Source organism: Conger conger, chromosome 11, assembly GCF_963514075.1.
Source record: "Conger conger chromosome 11, fConCon1.1, whole genome shotgun sequence".
In the NCBI taxonomy this organism is placed as follows: domain Eukaryota; kingdom Metazoa; phylum Chordata; class Actinopteri; order Anguilliformes; family Congridae; genus Conger; species Conger conger.
The window spans coordinates 9,150,294-9,172,387 of record NC_083770.1 but is presented as its reverse complement, the minus strand read 5'-3'; the positions used below and the strand labels follow the sequence as shown (position 1 = coordinate 9,172,387).

General features: G+C 47.4%; 1 protein-coding gene across 3 annotated transcripts in view; it reads right to left on the bottom strand.

Annotated features, from left to right (window-relative positions):
* Positions 1 to 478: 478 nt before the first annotated feature.
* Positions 479 to 22,094, bottom strand: part of LOC133140177 (phosphatidylinositol 3-kinase regulatory subunit alpha-like) — a 38,855-nt gene continuing 17,239 nt past the window's right edge. For 2 of the 3 annotated variants that reach the window (XM_061259807.1, XM_061259806.1), the window contains exons 4-16: positions 21,976 to 22,050; positions 21,553 to 21,669; positions 20,401 to 20,602; positions 20,160 to 20,242; positions 10,484 to 10,586; positions 8,404 to 8,502; positions 7,919 to 8,099; positions 7,553 to 7,678; positions 7,322 to 7,464; positions 6,059 to 6,235; positions 5,433 to 5,507; positions 5,114 to 5,284; positions 479 to 3,710 (exon numbers count right to left, since the gene is read on the bottom strand). In XM_061259807.1, the coding sequence (XP_061115791.1) occupies positions 3,521 to 3,710; positions 5,114 to 5,284; positions 5,433 to 5,507; positions 6,059 to 6,235; positions 7,322 to 7,464; positions 7,553 to 7,678; positions 7,919 to 8,099; positions 8,404 to 8,502; positions 10,484 to 10,586; positions 20,160 to 20,242; positions 20,401 to 20,602; positions 21,553 to 21,669; positions 21,976 to 22,050 (1,742 nt within the window). In that variant the 3' untranslated portion in view covers positions 479 to 3,520. Of the gene's footprint in view, positions 3,711 to 5,113; positions 5,285 to 5,432; positions 5,508 to 6,058; positions 6,236 to 7,321; positions 7,465 to 7,552; positions 7,679 to 7,918; positions 8,100 to 8,403; positions 8,503 to 10,483; positions 10,587 to 12,048; positions 12,473 to 20,159; positions 20,243 to 20,400; positions 20,603 to 21,552; positions 21,670 to 21,975; positions 22,051 to 22,094 lie in introns of those variants that run through there. The other variant, XM_061259808.1, reaches the window with a different exon arrangement.

Sequence of the window (22,094 nt, the reverse complement as noted above, 5' to 3'; positions counted from 1 at the left end):
ACAGAAGGCTAGCCGAGATGTACAATGCAAAGGTATCATCTTCAAAGTAAACCTTCTTGCTGCTCTTCAACACAGCGTTGGACAGGCTAGCAGGCTAGTTATGGTCCTCTCTTCCCTTAGTTTAAATGACAACCTGCCGGAATATAAATAATTTGCATTATAACAGAAGTGAGATTGAACTGGCCTGATTTGGCCGTGTTTCTGAGGTTACCGAGATCCACTTTTATGACCATTACATTTTAATGAAAGTGGAGTAAGCAGCAGCCAAAGATCTGGAGGCAAATAAATCAATTTAGCCAACAACTGGCTAATGACACTATAATATTTAATATATTACAAATAATGTGCAAAGGTAACTATGCAATGCAATACTGAATTATTAATTATACAATGCATAATACTTCAGCATAACCCCATTGTTCCCGGAATGAGACATTTCACATTGTACCCCCAAAACCAAGAATGCAGAAGCCACGTCTTTCCGAAGAAACTTTTATTTTCTTTAACCAGACCTCAGTACAGAATTGTAACAAAGAGGAAACACTGATGATTTTTTAAGCAGTAAAATGTGCAAGTTTTGTCCTTGTAGGCCACACAGCAGTAACGTCGATTTGTGTTAAAGTAGGGAACAAAGACAGCGGAAACAACCAAAAGATTGGCCCAAGAAGCTTCACAACAGTTACTAATCAACTGAATCGAACAAGTCAAAGTGAACTCAAGTTCTTATGTTGTAAAGGAAACTTAAAGAAAAATAAACGGGTGAGAAAAATAAAAATAAAAAACCCAGTTATTTCCTATATAGTGACTTGCATTTATAAGAAAGGAAGGCTATCCTTTGTTAAACACGCTGCAGGACGATAGCTTGTTTTCTTTCTGTACAAATATTCTGAGCGAAAAAGGCGGTAGGGAGCGGAGTAAGGGCGAGTCCAATAAGGTGCGAGACTACAATGTGAACACGGCTCCTTTCCGCAGACCATTCCCTGGAATGACATGTGCGCTTAGCTTATTTTAACACCACTACAGGACCGAGGGTCTGTGAAAGGGGGGGGGGGGGGGGGACACATCAAAAAGTTACATTTAGCACCAAAACAATTTACAGTATAATACTGTCTGCACCAAATGTTTCATGAGACGAAAAAGAAAACAAAGGTAACATACTTCTGTACCACTTTTAAGTTGTTGCATTTGAAAATACACATTGTACATTGATCAGCTTTGTTTCAGTCATACAACAGCTGGCCCAAAGATCTGGCTCTATGCGGGCAACAAGTTCATGTTTACAAATGCAGGTGGTAAGAACGAGCTGTAACTATATGGTATTTAGATAATTATTACACCGTTTCTGTTCTAGTGAAAGGCGATAATGCAATGTACAATAATATTCCCATACAGGACTACCGATATTCATGCTAAGAGCTATACAATCTAAATGATTGCATTTGGTCAAAGTAGCAGTCGGGGTAGGTCTTCCAAGCAAAATGGAAAAAGGAGATTTTTTTTTTCTTTTCTTTTTTTAAAGAGCAAGAATATATCTCCTTTTTAGTGCCATTTTGCCATAAAAATGATTTGCATTGTGGTAAAAATTACAATATTACCTTTTCAGTAGACAGTACATGGGGGAAACCATTTCAAGAGCTATTCACTGTCAAAATGAGTTAAAGGTGAAAGTATTTTTCAGTGAACTCAAAATTAAGAAATAAAATGTTTAACATGATGTCTCTGGTACACGGATGGAAAATGGATAATGAAACACGTGGCTAAAATGGGAACAAACTTGAAATGAAATGAAAGAAATTTAAAATAATTTGTAAAAAAAGAAGAAGAAAAAAACAGGATCAGCATGTATTGATGATGTGAGGAAGAAATATGAATTTGGGCAGTCAATTAAATAAATTTGGTACTTTTATCATTTCAGTATTTAATAATTATTGGCATCATATAGGATTCAGCAACAAAATGTATGACCAACAGAAATGAATTCCTCCATGTAAAAAAACTTGCAAGGAATTTTCTGATACAGAAAAAACACATGAACTACAGATGACAAGGAAACACTCATCAAGTGATCATGTACATCTTGCTGCTTTCCCAAAGCCCAAATTGCTTCCCTCTTCAAGGAAAATATGCTTGTAAAATTATGAACTGATAATAGAACCAATTCGATTGATGTTTTTGAGATGGGACAAATAGCATGCAAAAACCAGGAGGAGCCCCATTGTCAGGAATGGACCAAACTGGTTACAATATCGTTTGCATCTATGTACAGTGTTCCAACATCAGTGGGAAAAACCATTAGTATGAGCCTGGGGGAGGGAATAAAAAAAATCACACTTACAGAACTTCTATTGGCTGCAATGATGTTAAAAGCAACATCATCAATAGGTTTCGCTTCGATGGAACTGAGCACGAAGTAAAACCTAAACTAATAAAAACAGAATGACTTAAATTCCTTATAGTGGACTTAAGATTTAGTTGCAGATAAAACAAATGTAAGCATACTTTTGTGACAGCAATACCTTCTTGACATTTTGACACATAAAAAATCCTACTGAACGCTGACAAGACCACAAAACGTACACGAAAACCGTTCAAGCAAGTTAAAGAAAAAGCATACATTAGGGATATGGGGTGGGCGTGGGGAGGTTACATATAAAATAAAACTTCTCTGATGAAAAATACCATTGCATAGCAGAATTCACATTAAAACCGAAAACAAAAAAAGTAAGTTTTTGGTAATATAGGTTCAATTACTTTGCTTTGATGCACGTTGTCCTCTGAATATGTACAAAGTAACATGTACTGAGTCCGCTTCAAGTCCTGCTCCTGTTTTGATTGTCCATCGTTGAGAGCAGGCTTAAGTCTACCCTATAGGCCATACGCTTCTCACAGAAAATAGAAAGAAAAAAAAAAAAGAAAAGAAAAAAAGCACACTCTTGCCAACATCGTCGCTCCTGACGCTGCGCTTGAATGCAAGTCCATTCAGGAGTCCATAGTTTGTGGAAAAAGTGCCGTCTTGCTACATTATTTATTTGATCCAGTTTGTTAATGAACACTTGACACAAGTGCGTGGACCACTTCCAACACTGAACAGCTTTCTGAAACTGGCATTTGTCTTTTTGCGTGAGGGGGAATAAGGGGGCACAGCACCAAAGATGCACCTAGGAAGTAGTTGACTTTGACTCTCCAGCCGATAAAAGCCTCAAAGAACGACAGTGAGCACCACCGATAGGAAGCCTCCGTGTTTCTCGGCGAAGGGCTTCAGTGCTCTGCGCTCGGGTTTGTGCGCGTCCTGTAAAAGCACAAGAGGCCGAGAGCTCCTTCTCCACTCGGACACTACTCAAAATGTCTGACTTGAAGGGGTTTTTTCTGCCCCCAGCCGCTGATTTTTCAAGCAGTCAGAAGAGTCTCGGGTAAAAATGTGTACCCCCACCTTCCCGCACGTTGGGGCAGAAAACTAGAAAACGCTTTCCGATATGCGATCGTGGCTTTGCCGGTCCATGGCCTGTCCCCCGGGCGTGGCTCACCGCCTCTGGTGGGCGTGCACGGGGTAGGCCAGCGTGACATTGAGCGAGTCGTTGTGCTGCACCAGCGACGTGTGCTGGTAGTGCAGGACCAGCTCCTTCAGCGAGCCGTACAGGTTGTAGGGCTCGGCGAAGCCGTACCCGGTGGGCGTCTTGTTGATGACGCAGTGCTTCACCTCGCCCTCCACGCTGAAAGGGGAAAAAGCACAGAGCACATTAAAACACATTCTAGCCTATAATTAGTCTATACTTGTATGTACAGGGCTTCCCAAAATTGTACCCAGTAATTACGCAATTCTGTAATTGGCTACGGTAACTGAAAACAGGCCTCTGTGAAAATCGGGGCCTCCAAAGTTTTTTGTGTTTGATGAACTCAGAAGACAGGTTTTGCTGAAACCTTTCCTTACGGCTGGCATTAGGTTTCAGTAACCAGGTTTACAGACTTTCGGCTGTTAGCACTTAGCATGATTATTCCCATTGAGCAAACAATCCGTTAATCAGGTAGATGTCAGCTTACCAACAGAAAAGCTCAATTAACAGTTTATTAGATCTTGGAAATGGTAATTTCAGCTGGAATGGAATAATAGATGTTGTAAATGACCGTGAAAGTTGGAGAAACACAGAAAAATAGAATATATAGAGCAGTCCCTTTGACTGAGCTGGGGAAGACAGTACCGTAATCCCCGTCTTCCCATAACAGTGAGAGGGAATTCACAAGAGGACTGCATTCTGACCAACATACCAGTCACAGAATGCCTCATGTTGTTTAATGAAATAATAAAACCGTGGGAACTGGTTTAATTAAGACACTCCACACGGTTATATACAAGCCTCGAGAGGGCCACTGACCAGGCAGGTACCTTGTGTGTCCGGACAACCATGTTCATTCACGAACACATATTTTTCAGGAAAACATTGGACTGGATTTGACCTTTTTATTACTACCACACCTTGAATGATAGATTTACGGCAGCCTTGAAGACCACCACCTTTATTTTAGTCCATCTTTCTGCATTCCGTCATTATTCCCCTTTAGTCCTGTCTTTTATCTATTATCTATTATTTTTCATTTAACTTTCTTTCTCTTTGGTGGTTTTTCTGTCGAATACATTCAACGTTTAAATGTAAATGGTTGGCATTTATATAGCGCCTTTATCCAAAGCACTGTACAATTGATGCTTCTCATTCACCCATTAATACACACACTCACACACCGACGGCGATTGGCTGCCATGCAAGGCACCGACCAGCTCGTCAGGAGCATTTAGGGGTTAGGTGTCTTGCTCAGGGACACTTCGACACAGCCCAGGCGGGAGATCGAACCGGCAACCCTCCGACTGCCAGAAGACTGCTCTTACTGCCTGAGCCATGTCGCCCCCACGTTTACCCAAACGGCCACCAGAAAGCGGACATGTGACAGGGCCCCGTTTCAGGATGTTTCGGGGTGTTTCGGGGCGTTTCAGGATGTTTCGGGGTGTTTCGGGGGGTTTCGGGGGGTTTTGGGGCGTTTCAGGATGTTTCGGGGTGTTTCGGGGCGTTTCAGGGGGTTTTGGGGCGCGTGGCACGGAGGCGCAGGCGGAGCGGGAACGTACACGACGCTGCAGGCGTAGCAGCCCGCCTTGCTGCTGTCGCGCACCAGGAAGGTGCCGTCCCTCTTGCCCCGGAGCAGCGACTCGGCCTGCAGGCGGTTCAGGTTCCCCAGCTTCCAGCTCCGCTCGTCCTGGTGCGGGAGATCCTCGTCGTCCTCCACCATGGAGTACTGACTGTCGGTGCAAAAACCGGGTTGTTTTTACATTACATTACATGTCATAACGGCGGCGTGTTAAAAAGGGTTTAAATGAAAAAAGAAAGCGATGGGGAGAAGATTTCCCCAGCTACGGGAGAGGTGTACTGGACGAAGGGGACACTTACTCTTCCGTGTTCTCGTTCTTGATTCCCAGCCACTCGTTCAGCTTCTTCTGCCTCACTCCCTTCTGCGTCAGCCACCTAGAAAGAGGAAGATTACAGGGCTCAATCAGACAGAAATTAATTACAAATCTAATAAAGACACTGCTACTGTATCAGGAAGCGTTCGGCGGTGTCTGTCTTTTACAACCGGGCCAGCTCTCGGCGCTTCTGTGCCAACATCTACAAAGCTTTGAAATGAGGCCTGAAAGCCAGACTTCCTAATTGGAAACCGGCGGGGATGTCGTGTCTCTTTTGCATTTATTTTTACAGTGAAGTCTGGGCTTACAATAAACCGCGTTGAACTGAACCGAACACTTTATTCGCCCTTTCAGGAATTCGCTTCGCATTTTAAGAAGAGGCTCCTCCGCGCATACACTCAGAGAGAGTGCCACACTCAGGCAATATAGACATTCAGACAAAACAACAGCAATGTTGTCAAAACATTAGTCAGGTCAGTCGGAAGTCGAGCGGTCTGCTGCTGGTTCTGCTCTGGTGTGCGTCAGCGTGTCACGTCTCAGTGGTGTGCAGCACACGCCATTTCCGTTAGCGTTAGCCTGCCCGCTAATCTCATCGGCTGCGGAGAGACTCACATGAGATACTGGTCTCGGGTCTTGCGGAGCTGGATGAGGTCAGGCTTGATGCTGTTCATCCTCTTGTCGATCTCCCTGTACTCCGCCGCCTGCTTCTTCAGGTCCTCCTCCAGGCGGCGCTTGCTGTCCACGATCTCGCTGATCCGTGACTTCAGCTTCTCGTAGTTTCCCATGATCCTGAGGGAGGGGGGGGGGGGGGGGAAGCGAGGACAGAGCGGACGCGGTTAGCACGGAGACGCTCGCGAGCGCGCGGTTGGCGACGGGACAAGAGAGACGTCATCAAGTACCCGTTTCCCAGGGTTCCGGAGCTTTCTTTTCGATTATTTATCAGAATTGTCGTCTTTGGCCTCACTGGTGTAGCTCACGGTGTAGTTATGATTGCCATTTCTGTCCTATACTCTGTTATAAAGCCGTAAAAAGGCACTTCCCACAAGAACTGAAATGCCAGCATGTTAAATTTATGCCTAGGGAGTGACAAATGTACAGGTGCAGGAAGAAGCACAGCAAATATAACCTAAATAAATAAATAAATAAATAAATAAAATAAAAAGAAATGCTGACAGCACACAAAGCATTTCTTCAGGTAACCATATGCAACAGTGCATAACAGACAACACAGTCCATTACACACGTCACAAAAAACATTACATTGATGAATGCACCCGGTGATTAGTGATCATGTGCAAAAGCTTACTGGACTCGCTCCAAGAATTAAATCGGCCTGAATCAAAGAACAGCCCTGCCCAATCTGACGCAGCTAAAAAAGAGTACATTGTGTTCCCAGCTTATTCCTTATCCTACAGACGCACCCTCCCACCTCCCACCGCCTTCTTCCCTGTACAAATACAAGACACGTTGCAAAGCAGGCCAGCAAATTTGTACAGGTAGATTTCTTATCGTGTATTTGTACGGTACTCGCACAAAGCCTGTTAACACATGCATGCATGCATGCATGCAGCCTGTATACACATGCATGCAGTCTGTAAATCCAGCAGTGAAACAACAAGTCAAAATACTGCCCCGTCTCTCAACGCCAGTTCCATAAGGCAAAATTAGCAGATAAAATGGCATTAGGAAAATGTGCCTAGAACACTGTTACAGTTTTGGATAGTGTGACACAGCAAGTGCCAACACTCTATTAACGGGGAAAGGGTCACCAAACAGAATGCAGGTGGCATTTATTTTGATTTCACACATTTGTTTTTGAATTGACATTCCAGCCAGACGGACGTATTCGGCTGGAAAGAAGGCCTGGTCGCCTACCTCTGGATTTCCTTCTCGTTGCCCTCCCGCCTGAACTTCTCAATGTACTCCTTGCTGTACCGCTCTTGCGTTTGGCACTGCTCCTCGAAAATTTTGATTGTTTCGTTGAAGGCCTCGATGGCCGTCCTCTTCATTTGAATTTCCTGTGGAGGAGCACAGAGGTCGAGGGTCAGAGGGGACATTTCACTGACTGTGAGGGGCGGCTCATTTCGCGAGGTGGGGGGTCAGTACCTGTGACGTTCGCGTGTACTCTTCATATAGCCGGTCGTACTCCTTGTTCTTCTCCTGATACTGCAGGTGGTACTCCTGAAGCTTCTTGCCCACCGCTTCAATGCTGTCCTCTTTGACCACCTGATCCTGCCAGCCAATGACAAACAGACCTTCAGAACCGCAGGGCCGGTCATAACACACAATAGCGATCTGTCGCTTTGCTGGATCCTGTCAGCTGACCCGCAGACGGCATCAGCTGGGATAGTTTAGCTTTCAATGAATTAATCTCGAAATGAAATCATCTCGCAACGGAAAGAAGTAATGAGACTTCACCGCGTTTCAGCGGCAGGGGTAACGGGGCCGAAAGGCGCGGCGGCGGCGTGTTACCTGCTGGTGTTTGGACACCGGGTACTGCAGCTTCACGTCCAGTTTGGGGTTGTACTGGGCCAGGGACTCGTGCCTGTAGTGATTGATGAGCTCCACCACAGAGTTGAAAGTCAAAGGGTCCGAGAAGCCGTACTTCCCATCCCGGTGGAAGATCTTGATCAATTTGTTGTTGCCTCCTTTTCTGTAAGGCAGATTACGAATACATTTACATTTTGGCATTTAGCAGAGGCGGTTAATTCAGAGCAATTTGTATGCCTACTTTTTTTTTTTTTTTTTAAACCTACAATCCATTCATAGAGAAATTGTAGTTAAGTGACTTGGTCAAGGGTACAATGGCAATGCCCTCCCGTGAATCAAGGCTGTAATCTCTGCAATACAGGCCTGGTAACCCCACCACTATCAACACTCTTAAGAACAGATTTCTGAATTGCTTGTTAGTCTCCAATTTCTCACTACACTGTAGCAGATTAATGAAAAGCACCTACCTCAGTGTAAGAGTGTAGTCCCCGTGCATTTTGGTAGAGGCGTCTCGGACCAGAAACGTACCGTCGGCTGTGTCCCTCAGCTTCTCGTTTACCTCTTCCCTTTAGAACATAATAATAACACACCGAGTTTAGATAAGTGGACAACACATTTAATACTTACAATTAATACATAATTTTTCAGGCCAAAAAAGAAACGGTGACAACCTGAAGAGTCAAGGTAAGTAGGCTGTATAGCCAATCGATTGTTGGATATACAGCCATTTTGGTTGCAAGATGCAAAAGCCATTTTGGGAATTTGACCAGGATACCAGTGTTACTCTTCTGAAGAGTACCCAGAGACCATGTCATCCAAAGGTTGGAACCTTTTCATATCACTTTCCGGAGTCGTTGGATATTAATTGGTGCAAGGACCCTCGACTAGCAAACCAACAAGATCAGAAACCTGGTTTTTCCCCCAACAAGTAGGAGGTTTCAGAATTAATTATTCTATTTCTGTCTGCAGTTACATAATCGATGAAGACAAGTGAGCACGTTCCATTGGCAGCCATAGAGGCCAAAGCCATAACTCCCCCTCCACCATGTTTCACAGATGATGTGGTATGCTTTGGATCATGGGCATTTCCTTCTCCACACTCTTTCCATCACTGGTACATCATCTGTCCACTACAGAGGTCCTCCTCAGTCATTAGTTGTTTTTATTGTTAATAATAAACCAAAGGTTTGACTTGGGCATGCCCAGGTTTTTTTTGCAATGTTACAAATTGTTTGACTTTCACTTCTGAGTCTTATGACGGGCAGTTAAATTTATCGAGTTTCGGCTTCCTCATGTTGTCACACCCCAACAACAATCTCCAAAGGCAACTGCAAAGTCTAGACTAGACATCAACAACCCTCTTCTGCATTCTGTATGACACAAAGGAATACCCCTGCCTAAGAGAACACATCTGTGAAGCCAGTTCAACAAAATGGGGTGACCATGTACAAAAGGTGCTGTCATTCCCAAACGGTTCATCTGATATGGATGAAATTACCCTCAAATTAACATGACAGTTTGCACTTCATATTCTTATAAAATTGAAAGTGTACAGAACCGAAATGACAACAAAAAAGGTGTCACTGTCCCAGGAATTATGGTGCTCACTGTACGTGACATGAGATGGCAGGTACTGCTTCTGAACAGAAAGCAAAACTGAATGCAGATGAGCGCATCGATCTGCAAAGCAGCAAATAAGGCTCAAAAGTGATACTCTACAGTCCAGTTCCAGCTACGCTGATCGAACAGCAGTTAAATGTGTCTTTACAAGGGATGAACTGTTAATTAGATGGAATGAAACCTAACGACTTCAACAAAAACCTTCTAATCAGTGGTGGTGCTATTGCTAAGTCTCTACGAAAGTATTCACTTGAATTTCAATTAAGCGACAATAAAAATGACTGAAAAAACAAACAAACACTGGGAGTCAGATTGCGGTCGCCATTTTCTTCATGAGCATATCTGCTCCCTGACCCTCGTGAAAAACGCGTCTTCCGAGGCAGAATCATTCTGCCCTGGTAACACGATCTCTGGCAGCTCAGTCCCTTGTGAGACATTAGTCTTCATTTAGGGCCCTTGATGAGCTCTGACACAAGAATACTGTAATCGTACATGCCTGCCCGTCTATTCCGGTCAACCCCTCCTCGCCTGTCGTTAAGCCAGCGCACATAGCGCTACAATTTCATTCCTCGCTACCGAATCCGCCATGGAGTCCCTCTACAACCCCCCCCCACCCACCCCCCGCCCTGATTTCCCCAGACCACTGAGAGCCTGCAGTAGCCGTGGGCCCGGTTGAAGATCCCGACAAACCGTTGACTCATCGGCGAAAACCGGAACACTTTATCCGGGCGGGGGGGAAAACGAGAAAGCGACGGATTGGGCGTTCAAAAATTCTCATTCACACACAGCACTTTGGTCACTTTTAAATACAATGAAAGAAAAACGCAGGAGAATCCACCGAACTCGGACGGGGAAGAAAGTGGTTCTCCCTGGAAAGCCGGAGCGGTTTTCCGAGTCCGGTGGACAGACGAGCGCGCGGTGACTCACCTGGAGATGTCTCCCCAGTACCACTCCGAGTCCTGCAGAGCCATGTTGCTGTTCGTCCCGTTGTTTATGATGGCGGGAGCCTTGGGCGGTTTGGGTGGCAGTGCTGGGGGGCGAGAGGAGGAGAGGATTTAATAAATGTGGACGTGCATAACCCCGCACGTCCGGTTAATAATTACACCTCCCGTAAATCTACCTGCCATTTCTCAATATGTCATACGGTATGAAAAAAAACTAACAAGAGCGATGTACAAAAAAAAAAAAAAAAAAAAAAAGGTTTTTCAGCTGCTGGAATCTCATTGGCCGCAACAGTGACCAGATCATGAAAATGAAAAAAATTATGAAATTAAATAAGGTGATGAGGCTGCAACAGGAGATGCACAGACTAAAGCACAGTTTTGCCACTGTGGACAGATAAACGAAGGAATAATTTGACAAGGCAGTTTATTTTCAGCCTTACATTTCCCCAAAAAAACGTCTTAGGAGCCATCTTAAAAAAATGATTACATAAAAGTGAAACATCCGCAGCAGTTCGCTCCAGCGTTCCCTCGCAGACCCCCCCCACCCCCCCTCAACCCCCTCTCGCTCTCCCACTCCCTCCAGCTCCTTCCCACCTGATTTAAGTGTGATGTTTGGAGAATTTTACTGCTGGCTAGGAGTGCCAAGGCAATGAAAAACAGTGACTCAGAGGGACCTGGCATTCCCTGCCTCCGACCTGGAGGATGATGCAGCTGCAAATCACCACAATGAGGGCAACTGTTGCCCGAATAAAGCTTAACTCTCTGCGGTCCGGTGCCATGCAGTTTTTAATGAAGAGGACGACGAGCGAACGGGCGGCAGCCGCAACAGCGTCGAAGACAGCTGCTCGGTAAAAGCGATTAGACGGAAATTAAACTAGAGCCGAGCCCGGTTCGTGAAACCGGAGGAAGGGAGAGCGCAGTTTAATTGAGAAAACTCCTCTTGGAGCGGATAAAAACCGCGCTGTTTCCGCAAATTCACTTCACTTCCTCGGGTCTCCACTTGGCATTTCTCGTTACTACAATAACTAATAAACCAACGACAAATATGATTAATTGCGTCCGTGGCATTTACCTGCGGGAGCTTGCTAGTCTCTTTGGAACGGCAGAAGCAGAAATGCCAAGCTATTTTTAAACTCGCACAAACTGTGTTTCCTTTTGTCTACAGTGGACAGTCCGCATTATCATACAGGTAGGCTGCTGCAGCACGTCCAACGGGGGTTAATTTAGCCAAGCCGTGCCAGTCATCGAACGCCAGCCTCGTCACGTTAATATAGACAGCTACAGTAACACGCACAGATATTTCCTGCTACGCACACATCCACGGCAGTGAAAAGCAAACAGAGAACCGTGCCTACTAACAGTACACTTTAAGTTTAAGCCTGCAAGAAAACACTCAGGGACGGCTTGCTGCGAAACAGTTAGGCCAGCCTAATCGGACTAAGTTAGCAGCAGAAGATGATTTCAGACCTCTTCCCGCGGCTGTCGGCAGGGAACACAAATCCTTGAAAACGTCAGGCTTTCAGTCAAACGGGTGGGCGGCAGCATTACCTGGCGCCTCCATCTCTATGTAAAAGAAAAGATCCGACCCCAAGCCCATTTGGGGATTGGGACACTCGGTCTCCACATCTTCCATGTTCAGGACTGTGGGGTACATCGAGGTGCTCTCCCGACGGTCCGGCGCGGTAAGGAGACCAGAAGTGCCGTTTTCTCTGAATGGGTATCTCGGAGAATTATTTTAAAAGCCATAGAGGACAGCTCGGTAATGCATTACATCACATTCTCTGGCCAATGGAGCGGCGGGCTTGTCACCAGACCCCTCCCTGCCTCTCTGCTGCATCTTTCATGTCCTCTGAGCAATGATGTCATTTAGAAAGCTCGCCGGTTTCTATTCCTCCCCGCGCTGACTCGCTCTCTTCTCCCTCTCTCTCTCTCTCTTTCCCTCTCCCTCTCTCGCGCCTGATCTCACACTGCGTGCAAAGCCAGGCACACACACACACACACACACACACACACACACACACACACACACACACACACACACAGATGCATTCTCTCACACGTACGCGCGCACACACACACACACACACACACACACACACACACACACAGGCACTCTCACACAACACACACACCGAGGCACTCGCATATGCGCGCACACTGACCGTTCCTGTGTCCGAGTGGGAATGCATCCGAGGAGAGAAGAAGAAGAAGAAGAAGCAGCAGCAGCATAAAAAAACGGGAGCAGAAAGCTCCGTTTGGAAAGGGGGAGTGGAGCAGGCACCTGGAGCCTGTGTGGGCGCCTCTCCTGCGCACTCCTCGCCTCTCTCCTCGCCCCGCCCTCCCCCCGCTCCTCTCCCGCCCGGCCCGGCCCACAGCTGGCACCGGGACAGAACCGGCTCTCCGCTGCTGCTGCTGCGTCACATACCCGCCCGGCGGAGCGGCCGCACCGACGGGTCAGCTAGCCTAGCGCCGCTGCCGCGGAAAGATCCAGAACAACTACACTCAGTGTGAAAAGACCGGAAAGGGGCTGCGGAGATGCAGGGCGATTTCGGGGAGGGGGGGGGGGGGGGGGGGGGGGGGTGATATCAGCAGTTCTCTCCTCTCCCCATACACGCAAACCGAAAAAAACGGTCCATGAAAAGGAGGGCAGAAGGTATGGCTTTTCAGCGTGACGGAAGCCATCTTGTGTCGTTCATTTGGAAGAACCCTGCCGCCCCTCCCTTTCGCTGGAGAGAAAGACAGTTGGTCAGGCCTTTGAAATTACCCCCACAGAGGCTTCTGGGAGCCTGGTTCCTCGACTGACTCCGTGGCCGGATCAGTCACCAAAAAGCGGTTTGTCTTCCTCCCCCGGCCAGTCCGCACGCCACCCCAGATACGACCGCACAGGTTTATTTTCAGACAGTTATTTTCCATTCACTCTGCACCTCGGCCAAAATAGAACTTTAAATGTCAGTTACAAAAAAACTGCAACCTGACTTAATATCCATTTGATTCACACTTTCACCCCCCCCAAAAAAAGAAGAAAAATCAAGCATGCGCTCACCCTCGAAGCTGTGCATCTTCTAATTTTAGGTATTTTGAGTTCTCAGACTTAAAAAAAAAAGAAAAGAAAAAAAAAAGCACAAAATCCTTTCAACAGGTACTCTTCTCAAGTCAAGAAAAAAAAGAAGAAGATTTTCTTGTGTTTGCACTCGGAAGTAGGGTTGATTATTAAAAGGTGACTTCTGTTCTGTTCTGTTCTGTTCTCCTAATTAAAATCCAGTAATTGACTCCTGACGCAGGTGCTACATGCTAATGACCATCCAGCTAATCACCCGAGCCCCCCGAATCTGGACTGTGGGTTTAAAACGGCCGGCTTCTTTTCGGTTAAAAAGCAAAACTGGGCGAAACTTGAAACATGATTCCCAGGCTCCTTTCTGTCCCCGGGTGGGGTGTGTGTGTGGGGCTGAGGTATGTGCAGGGTGTGTGTGTGTGGGGCTGAGGTATGTGCAGGGTGGGGTGTGTGTGGGGCTGAGGTATGTGCAGGGTGGGGTGGGGTGTGTGGGGTGAGGTGTGTGCAGGGTGGGGTGTGTGGGGCTGAGATATGTGCAGGGTGGGGTGTGTGTGGGGTGTGTGGGGCTGAGGTATGTACAGGGTGGGGTGGGGTGTGTGGGCTGAGGTATGTGCAGGGTGGGGTGGGGTGTGTGCAGGGTGGGGTGTGTGTGGGGTGTGTGGGGTGAGGTGTGTGCAGGGTGGGGTGTGCAGGGTGGGGTGTGTGTGGGGTGTGTGGGGTGAGGTGTGTGCAGGGTGGGGCGTGTGTGGGGTGTGGGGCTGAGGTATGTGCAAAGTGGGGTGAGGTGTGTGCAGGGTGGGGTGTGTGGGGCTGAGATATGTGCAGGGTGGGGTGTGTGGGGCTGAGATGTGCAGGGTGGGGTGTGTGGGGTGAGGTGTGTGCAGGGTGGGGTGGGTGTGGGGTGTGTGGGGCTGAGGTATGTGCAGGGTGGGGTGGGGTGTGTGGGGTGAGGTGTGTGCAGGGTGGGGTGTGTGTGGGGTGTGTGGGGCTGAGGTATGTGCAGGGTGGGGTGGGGTGTGTGGGGTGAGGTGTGTGCAGGGTGGGGTGTGTGGGGTGAGGTGTGTGCAAGGTGGGGTGTGTGTGGGGTGTGTGGGGTGAGGTGTGTGCAGGGTGGGGTGTGTGTGGGGTGTGTGGGGTGAGGTGTGCAGGGTGGGGTGTGTGTGGGGTGTGTGGGGCTGAGGTATGTGCAGGGTGGGGTGGGGTGTGTGGGGTGAGGTGTGTGCAGGGTGGGGTGTGTGTGGGGTGTGTGGGGCTGAGGTATGCGCAGGGTGGGGTGGGGTGTGTGGGGTGAGGTGTGTGCAGGGTGGGGTGTGTGGGGTGAGGTGTGTGCAGGGTGGGGTGTGTGTGGGGTGTGTGGGGTGAGGTGTGTGCAGGGTGGGGTGTGTGTGGGGAGTGTGGGGTGAGGTATGTGCAGGGTGGGGTGTGTGGGGCTGAGGTATGTGCTGATCTGGCCGCTTTGGGCGGCTGAGAGGGCCGGTGCTGCTAACAAGCGCTCGCTGTGGGGCAGACGCTGACATTTCAGCCCAACCCCAGCCAGCCGCTTTCTGACCTTCTCAAAATAGCCACCTGTAAGGGATTGGTGCCCGGCCACAGACACACAGACGCAGAGAAGCAGAGAAGCAGAGAAGCAGAGAAGCAGAGAAGCAGAGAAGCAGACACACAGACACGCAGAGAAGCAGAGAAGCAGAGAAGCAGAGAAGCAGAGAAGCAGAGAAGCAGAGAAGCAGACACACAGACACACAGACACGCAGACACGCAGAGAAGCAGAGAAGCAGACACACACAGACACACAGACACACAGACACACAGACACACAGACACACAGAAAGACACGTGTACACAGACACAGACACACACACACACACTCTCTGTCTCTCTCTCTCTCTCTCTCTCTGAGGTCAGGCCCTGGCGCAGAGCGGCTGAATGTGGGACATCACCTCCCGTGTGCCGCGCAGGAAGGAACTTGTGGAGTTCAGCAGAAAATAGAATGAAAGCGCCTTGTGTCTGGGGCCTGCCCAAAGCCTGGAGCCTGAAGCCCAGAGCCCGGAGCCCGGAGCCCTACCCTGGAGCCTGGAGCCCGGAGCCCGGAGCCCAGAGCCCAGAGCCCAGAGCCCTACCCTGGAGCCCGGAGCCCGGAGCCCAGAGCCCTACACTGGAGCCTGGAGCCCGGAGCCCTACCCTGGAGCCTGGAGCCTGGAGCCCGGAGCCCTACCCTGGAGCCTGGAGCCCGGAGCCCTACCCTGGAGCCTGGAGCCCGGAGCCCAGAGCCCTACACTGGAGCCTGGAGCCCGGAGCCCTACCCTGGAGCCTGGAGCCTGGAGCCCGGAGCCCTACCCTGGAGCCTGGAGCCCGGAGCCCTACCCTGGAGCCTGGAGCCCGGAGCCCTACCCTGGAGCCTGGAGCCCGGAGCCCTACCCTGGAGCCTGGAGCCTGGAGCCCGGAGCCCTACCCTGGCTGAAAGCGGCTGTGTGTGGCCTGCCTCTCTCGCTCCATCTCTCCCTATCTCAGTCCCTCTGTCCCTCTCTCGCTCTCTCTCCCACCACCCTCCCTCCCATTCTCTGTCCCTTTCGCTCTCCTTCCCTCTGCCCCTCTCTCCTTCCCTCTGCGCCTCTCTCCCTCCCTCCCTCTCTCCCTCCCTCCCTCCACCAACCCGCAGGTGTGAGTTAGTGACAGCTGAGAGGCTGGTGCCAGGCCACGCTATAAATACGCTCCAACAGGTAATAAACGCTTTAAAACAGCCGCAAACCTTCAGGCCCAGACCCTGGCCGCTGTGTCTTAAGCACAGTCATGAGGAATTGTGCTCCATGCTTCCTAGAAGCTGCAACGGCAAAGATTCCCATATTTGGTCAATATCCGCTCAACTTATTGCCTGGCTCCATCTAAATCAGCACAGGGCCTTCTGTCCAAATACAAATGATGAAAGCTACCTCTCGCCCCTCTCCAGGCAAAGGAGATTATCAGCTCTCTCATTAGGTTCCAGTTTGTTAGCGGTAGTGCTCAATTCCATGCAAAATAAAGCAGTGCTAAAACACCGTCCGAAACAAGGTGCTACAAAGCAGGATTTCTCACTGAATTCACAATGCATATGAGCTCTAATTTTCTTAAGCTGACTGTCATGCACCTCAAGGAACCTCATTACACATTATGCATCTAGCGTTTCATATGATAGAAAAGATGCAAAAACTTTAAGATGGCTGAATCTTTACAGATGGAAATATCGTTCAGTCATCAGCAGTTCATTTTGCTATTTACACGTTCTTCATCCGTGTATGATTGTTTTTCAATAGTTCATATTTAACTGCTACATGTTAAGTTTTGAATGTTGTCATGGTAATGAAATTCTGTCAGCATCACACGGTGCTTGCCTTCTGGGCACAGAATGCCCAGTACACACAAATTGACTGTGTCAATTAAGAAGCCTTCACTCATTCACTGTAGGTTTTTTCTCTCAGTGGACAAGCACGTAACATACTACCGGGACATGGACAGTACCAGCCCATGAAATGCTGCGCCTTCAGATTGCAAGACATTTAAAAATCTGCCTTTTACACCAAATCCATTTGCGTTTAGATAAAAAAAATAACTATGTTTGCCATAATATGCCAACTCACAATGACACAGTAAATCTATGTTGTACATAATTTTATTATGCCACAAATGCGGGGATGAAATAAGCTAATGTTTGCTGTTCTGATAAACAGTTTTGTCGCACAGGCTAATAAAAAACCCAGGAGGGGTTTTATTTACTTATGTTTCACAAGCTACAGTAGTGGTGCCAGAAATACATTTTTGGGCAGGCCTGTGAAAGTGGGTAGGCCCATGTTTTTTTTTGGAACGCATTTTTCGCACACGCTATGCCCCTAATAGAGCTAATCCAATGACACCATTGTATTGTTAACCAGAAAGTAGTCAGGGTCTTAACTATCCCAAACAAATACAATGAAAAGTTTTCTAAATCAATATTACAGCTAAACTCAGAAGCTACATTCCGCTTGTGAAAGGCATAATTTATTAGCTCTAATTAAGAGGAAATAAAATAGCTGAATTTAAATCAGATGGCTGAGATGGATACTAAAAAAGCTGAGGAAAAAATAAGACCAGCAAATTTAAAAACCCACACCATCAAGCACCCAAACATTATAGCATGCCCTCCCGCACAGGCAGAAAATTAGCTATACAACTTTAAATGGGCAAAAATATTTGTAAACAGACTTCTATCTATAGTTTATCACCACAAACTAATTTGGAGTGCACTTCTTTACAGAAGGACAACTTTACCACAGTACCACTAGGCATGTAGTTTTTTTTTTTTTGAAGTTGGTGACAACATATAGTTGACAAAATAAAAATCAAATGCATTATTATTATTAGCTCACTGTGAAGTTTGCTGAAAATAGGAGGCGGTGGGAAATCCAGTAAGAAATGACATCTTTTAGGGCTTAATGCTTGCCTTTATGTCAACAAAATGACTTTTCATGTTGCTAATCATAAAATGGAACAATTTCTTCCATTTGGCAGCTGTAGTTCAATTTTGAAAATATCGGCTGCTTGCCCTTTAAGGTTTTAACGCGGTACAGATCTCCCTGCAGGCTATGCAACAGCATTTCCAATGAGCAACTGACACCTGGCAATTTCCCATTGGATGTTTCTCCCTTAGCCCGAATTCATCCTTTGAGGTCCTATGATAAAATGCATGAATAATGACAGAGCTTTACAACTACGTTGACAGGGGTTACTTTCATTTACAATGCAATTGAGAAATGCAAATGCAAAACATTTTTGCAAGGGCAAAACCAATCACCTGCAGCTGCAAGTGAAATAATGTTCACATCAAACACCCCTCCAAGCCAACGGCAGTGAAACGGGGACCAAATCTATCACCAGTAAAAAAGACAGAAGGAAATAAATAAGCAGGATTGTTCACACGGAATTGTTCACGTTGTGTTTCGAATCTCGTCACAATCAGAACTTCCTCATTGGTCCCGCACGGCAAAAAAAAGCACGACAGCATTAAAACGCAACATTTCAAATGTGCACTATGCCAACACAGGAGCTGCAGTTTTAATTTGTGCTAGTGGATGCAAGGGGGCCCATGCGTACAGTCTCTCTGGTGCCTCGCCAAAAAGCAGGAACTCTCCACATCTGTGCCAATTTATTACATTGATTTCAGTTCCAAATACACAAAAATGGCAGTATGGAAAAGTCTGTATCTTTCACATGTTTAAAATAGGATGTTCCATTCAGTTTTAGCTCTTCAAATGAAAACAATGATATTTCGATATATATTCAACACCACTATTAATAGCAGCAAACCACATACCAGTTTCGAAAATTGTTCTGCAGCTCGGAACGGTTATAGTTCTCAAACCAACGACTCGCAAGTCATTTTCGGATTGACGACTGTACCCGCAAAAAAAAGAAAAACACAGTGGTGACTGCATGACCCCCTGCATGACTAAACAGCGCACAACTTTCGCTGGAAACTGTCATCAACCACAGTCTCCATTCAGCCCATCTTCCTGTGCAAAGTGTTCTTTTCAAAGAACGGCTTCCTGTGTGCAACAGATGTCATTTTTTCCACCCGTTAAAATACAAACACAAATTAGCTGCAAGTACAATTGTGGCGTATGCGCTAGACGCGTCATATGCAAACAATGACACGCATTTCTATCGTGTGGTGCCTTGATAGCCGGTGTGAAGAACCGTGTAAAATAATGAGTACACTAAATCAAAAAGTGAAGGATGCAACGCGACATTAAAGCAAAATTACGCTGGCATTTGAAGCAAAGGCTCGATTAAACTTGCACACTTCATTACACCGAACGGTAATTAAAAGGGGCCAAACTTGAACTGAAACTAATCACAAGGCCCGGATGTTCTGTCACATGAGCCAAACAGAATAGAAACTCTCAACGCTGCTGAACCAGGGCATTCCAGTCTTAAACTAAATCTGATAAAAAAATCTCCAAAGCCCCCCCATTAGGACTGCAGCCCCAAATGAAACCTAAATGTAGGAATTTTTAAAAAAGGAACAACTTATTAAATTTGTTACACACCACAGGGGAGAGTGCAGGGCTCCTCCATGTTAATCTGCATCTTTCAGCAGTAGAGTCCAACGGCGGTGATTAATCACCCAACGGCCGCACAAAGTCTGGAAATCCAAAACTATTTTGGATATTTTCCTACAAGCTTTGCTAATAAAGCAGGCTGCCACGTTAAATATGAAACGGTCGGCCATTCACTTCCAAGTTCAACCTTCTTCCTTTTTGGCAAAAAATAAATAAATCAGGGTACAGACAGCATACTCCTGTACCCAAAGGATATATGCCTGCCGTTAGCCCCGGCTGAATGGACACACGGTCCTGTGAAGGATCAACAACGGAAGAGCTCCATTTAGTACAGCAATAGTGGCAGCCATCTTCCTGTCCTGCCACCATAATAGCACCCCTAGGTTGGATTTAACTTTATTTCCAAGTGGTATTTTTGGACCCGTCAAAACCCACTTCAAAATGAAGTTTAAAAAAAGCCTAGTTCAAAAAAAGCTAATCAAGAGAAATCAAGAAAGCCCGCAATAACTTCTTTAATCCCAAAAGCAATGAAAAATTACCTGGAGCAGCTTGGTTTTCATTACACTCGCTAATGACCAAGACCTCTATGATCCTGACGTGGGATTCCTGACTGGGCTCACAGCTGCCGAAAGAAAAGAGACAAAATTAGTCAGAATGGATTGCAGCAATCGCCACGTCATGTTACGGGCAACCGTTACACAACTTGCCGCAGAAGTTCCTCAGAAACACAGACAAACTAGTCGCGCCCGCTCCGGCCGACTAAAAAGATGCGTTCAGTACCTTGCCGCCTGGTGTCCGAAGAGCAGGGGTGCGAAGGTTTCCCCCAGCGTGCGGGCGTCGAGCAGGTTCTTGGCCCCGTTCTGGCACACCCGGCAGAAGTGCTTGACCAGGAACTGGAAGGTGAGCCAGTACTGGGGCGGCAGGTTGGGCGACCGGGCGATCCGACGCAGAAGCTGGGCGCACTCCTCGGGGTTGGGCACCTCTGCGGAATCACAGCGAGGAGAGGGGCGGGGGAGGGTTACGCTCCGATGCGAAGAAAACGGGACGAAATCCGCCTCCGGTGCCGCGAAATCGGCGAGTGAGAGGAGAAGTGAGAAACTGTGACCTGCGCTCAGTTCGCGTCAAAACCGCAGAGCGATTTCAGGGTGACAGCGAGGCACGAGGGACACTGGCAGCCCATTGGCTGGCTGCAGATTCAGACGATAAGGTCTAGGGCCCGTTTCGCTTCTTGCCAACCACATGCTTCCTGCTTCTGGCCATGTGACAGACGAGAGGACTTTTTAAGAGGCTATGAAACCACGGTCGGCTGATGCACACTGCACGCCTGTTTCGAATGTTAACTCGCTGAGGGCTTTGCTTTCCAGCTTGCCGAGAAGATGATTCTCAGCGACTCGTAGCACATTTGGTTCACACTTGTAGAGGGGAATCATCCACGAACTAGAGTCGTCACGAATGTTCATTTTTAGAATGAAGGGACTCAATATAATTTCTATTAATGCCCAAATATAAAAGTGTATTTCTGAAGACAGGATGTGGGCCCAACACACCCACGGTTGCTACCGCACCACGAGCTGCATGGAGCCTGTGGCTTCTCTAAGGGCGATGTAAAAGATTTCGGTGAAGGGGCTCGTTTTAAGCACTACCTTCCACCAACTAATTTCAAGTTTCTCCTCCGGCCAACAGCTTCCCCAGAGGCTCCTGCAGGAATGTGCCTCAGCTTCCGTGAGCAAAGAAGCTTCCGGAAGCAAGAGGCTGAGCTTCAGATCAAAGGAACCAGGCTTTTTGAAATAACATAGCAGCAGCTGTGTCAGACCTGTGGCTTATATTTCCCACAGGGCAATCAAAATCCTTCAAAAAAAAATAAAAAAATAAAAAAATAAAATAAAAAAGGTTCTCTGTGTAGCGACTGCTGGGGAGGCCGTTTGATCTCACCTTGCACCACATGTACCATCTCGCTGTGGACCGTGGAAGGTATGACGGGGCTGGGCAGGTCCTGCAGGTACCTCCAAAGCCCATCGCACAACGTCTGGAGGTCCAACTGCTCCAGATCTACACACACAGTGAACAGGCATGTTTTCTATGACTACACGGACATATAGCCGGTCACTGGTCATCACTCTGCGATGGAGAACATTATTAGGCAGGTTCGGCACCAATTGAAAGATTCTTAACACATGTAGCTACTTTTCTGGTCTCATTCTCTACGTATGCATTAAGCCAGAGTCTGATGAATGGAAGCCTACAACCATCTACCAGTAAGGGCTGTATCATTAGGGGCAAATCTAATGGCCAATGAAATGCAGCCTCATTGGTAGGCCCACCAGTAAGCTGGTGTGTGTATGATGGGTGACTCACCGCTATCCAAGCTCTGCCTGACATCTAGACCACCTCCAGCTGTGAAAGTCCTGTAAAGACCAGGGCTGTCCAAGCCTACGGGGCAGAAGAACACGGTTATGAAGGCAATACATATTGCC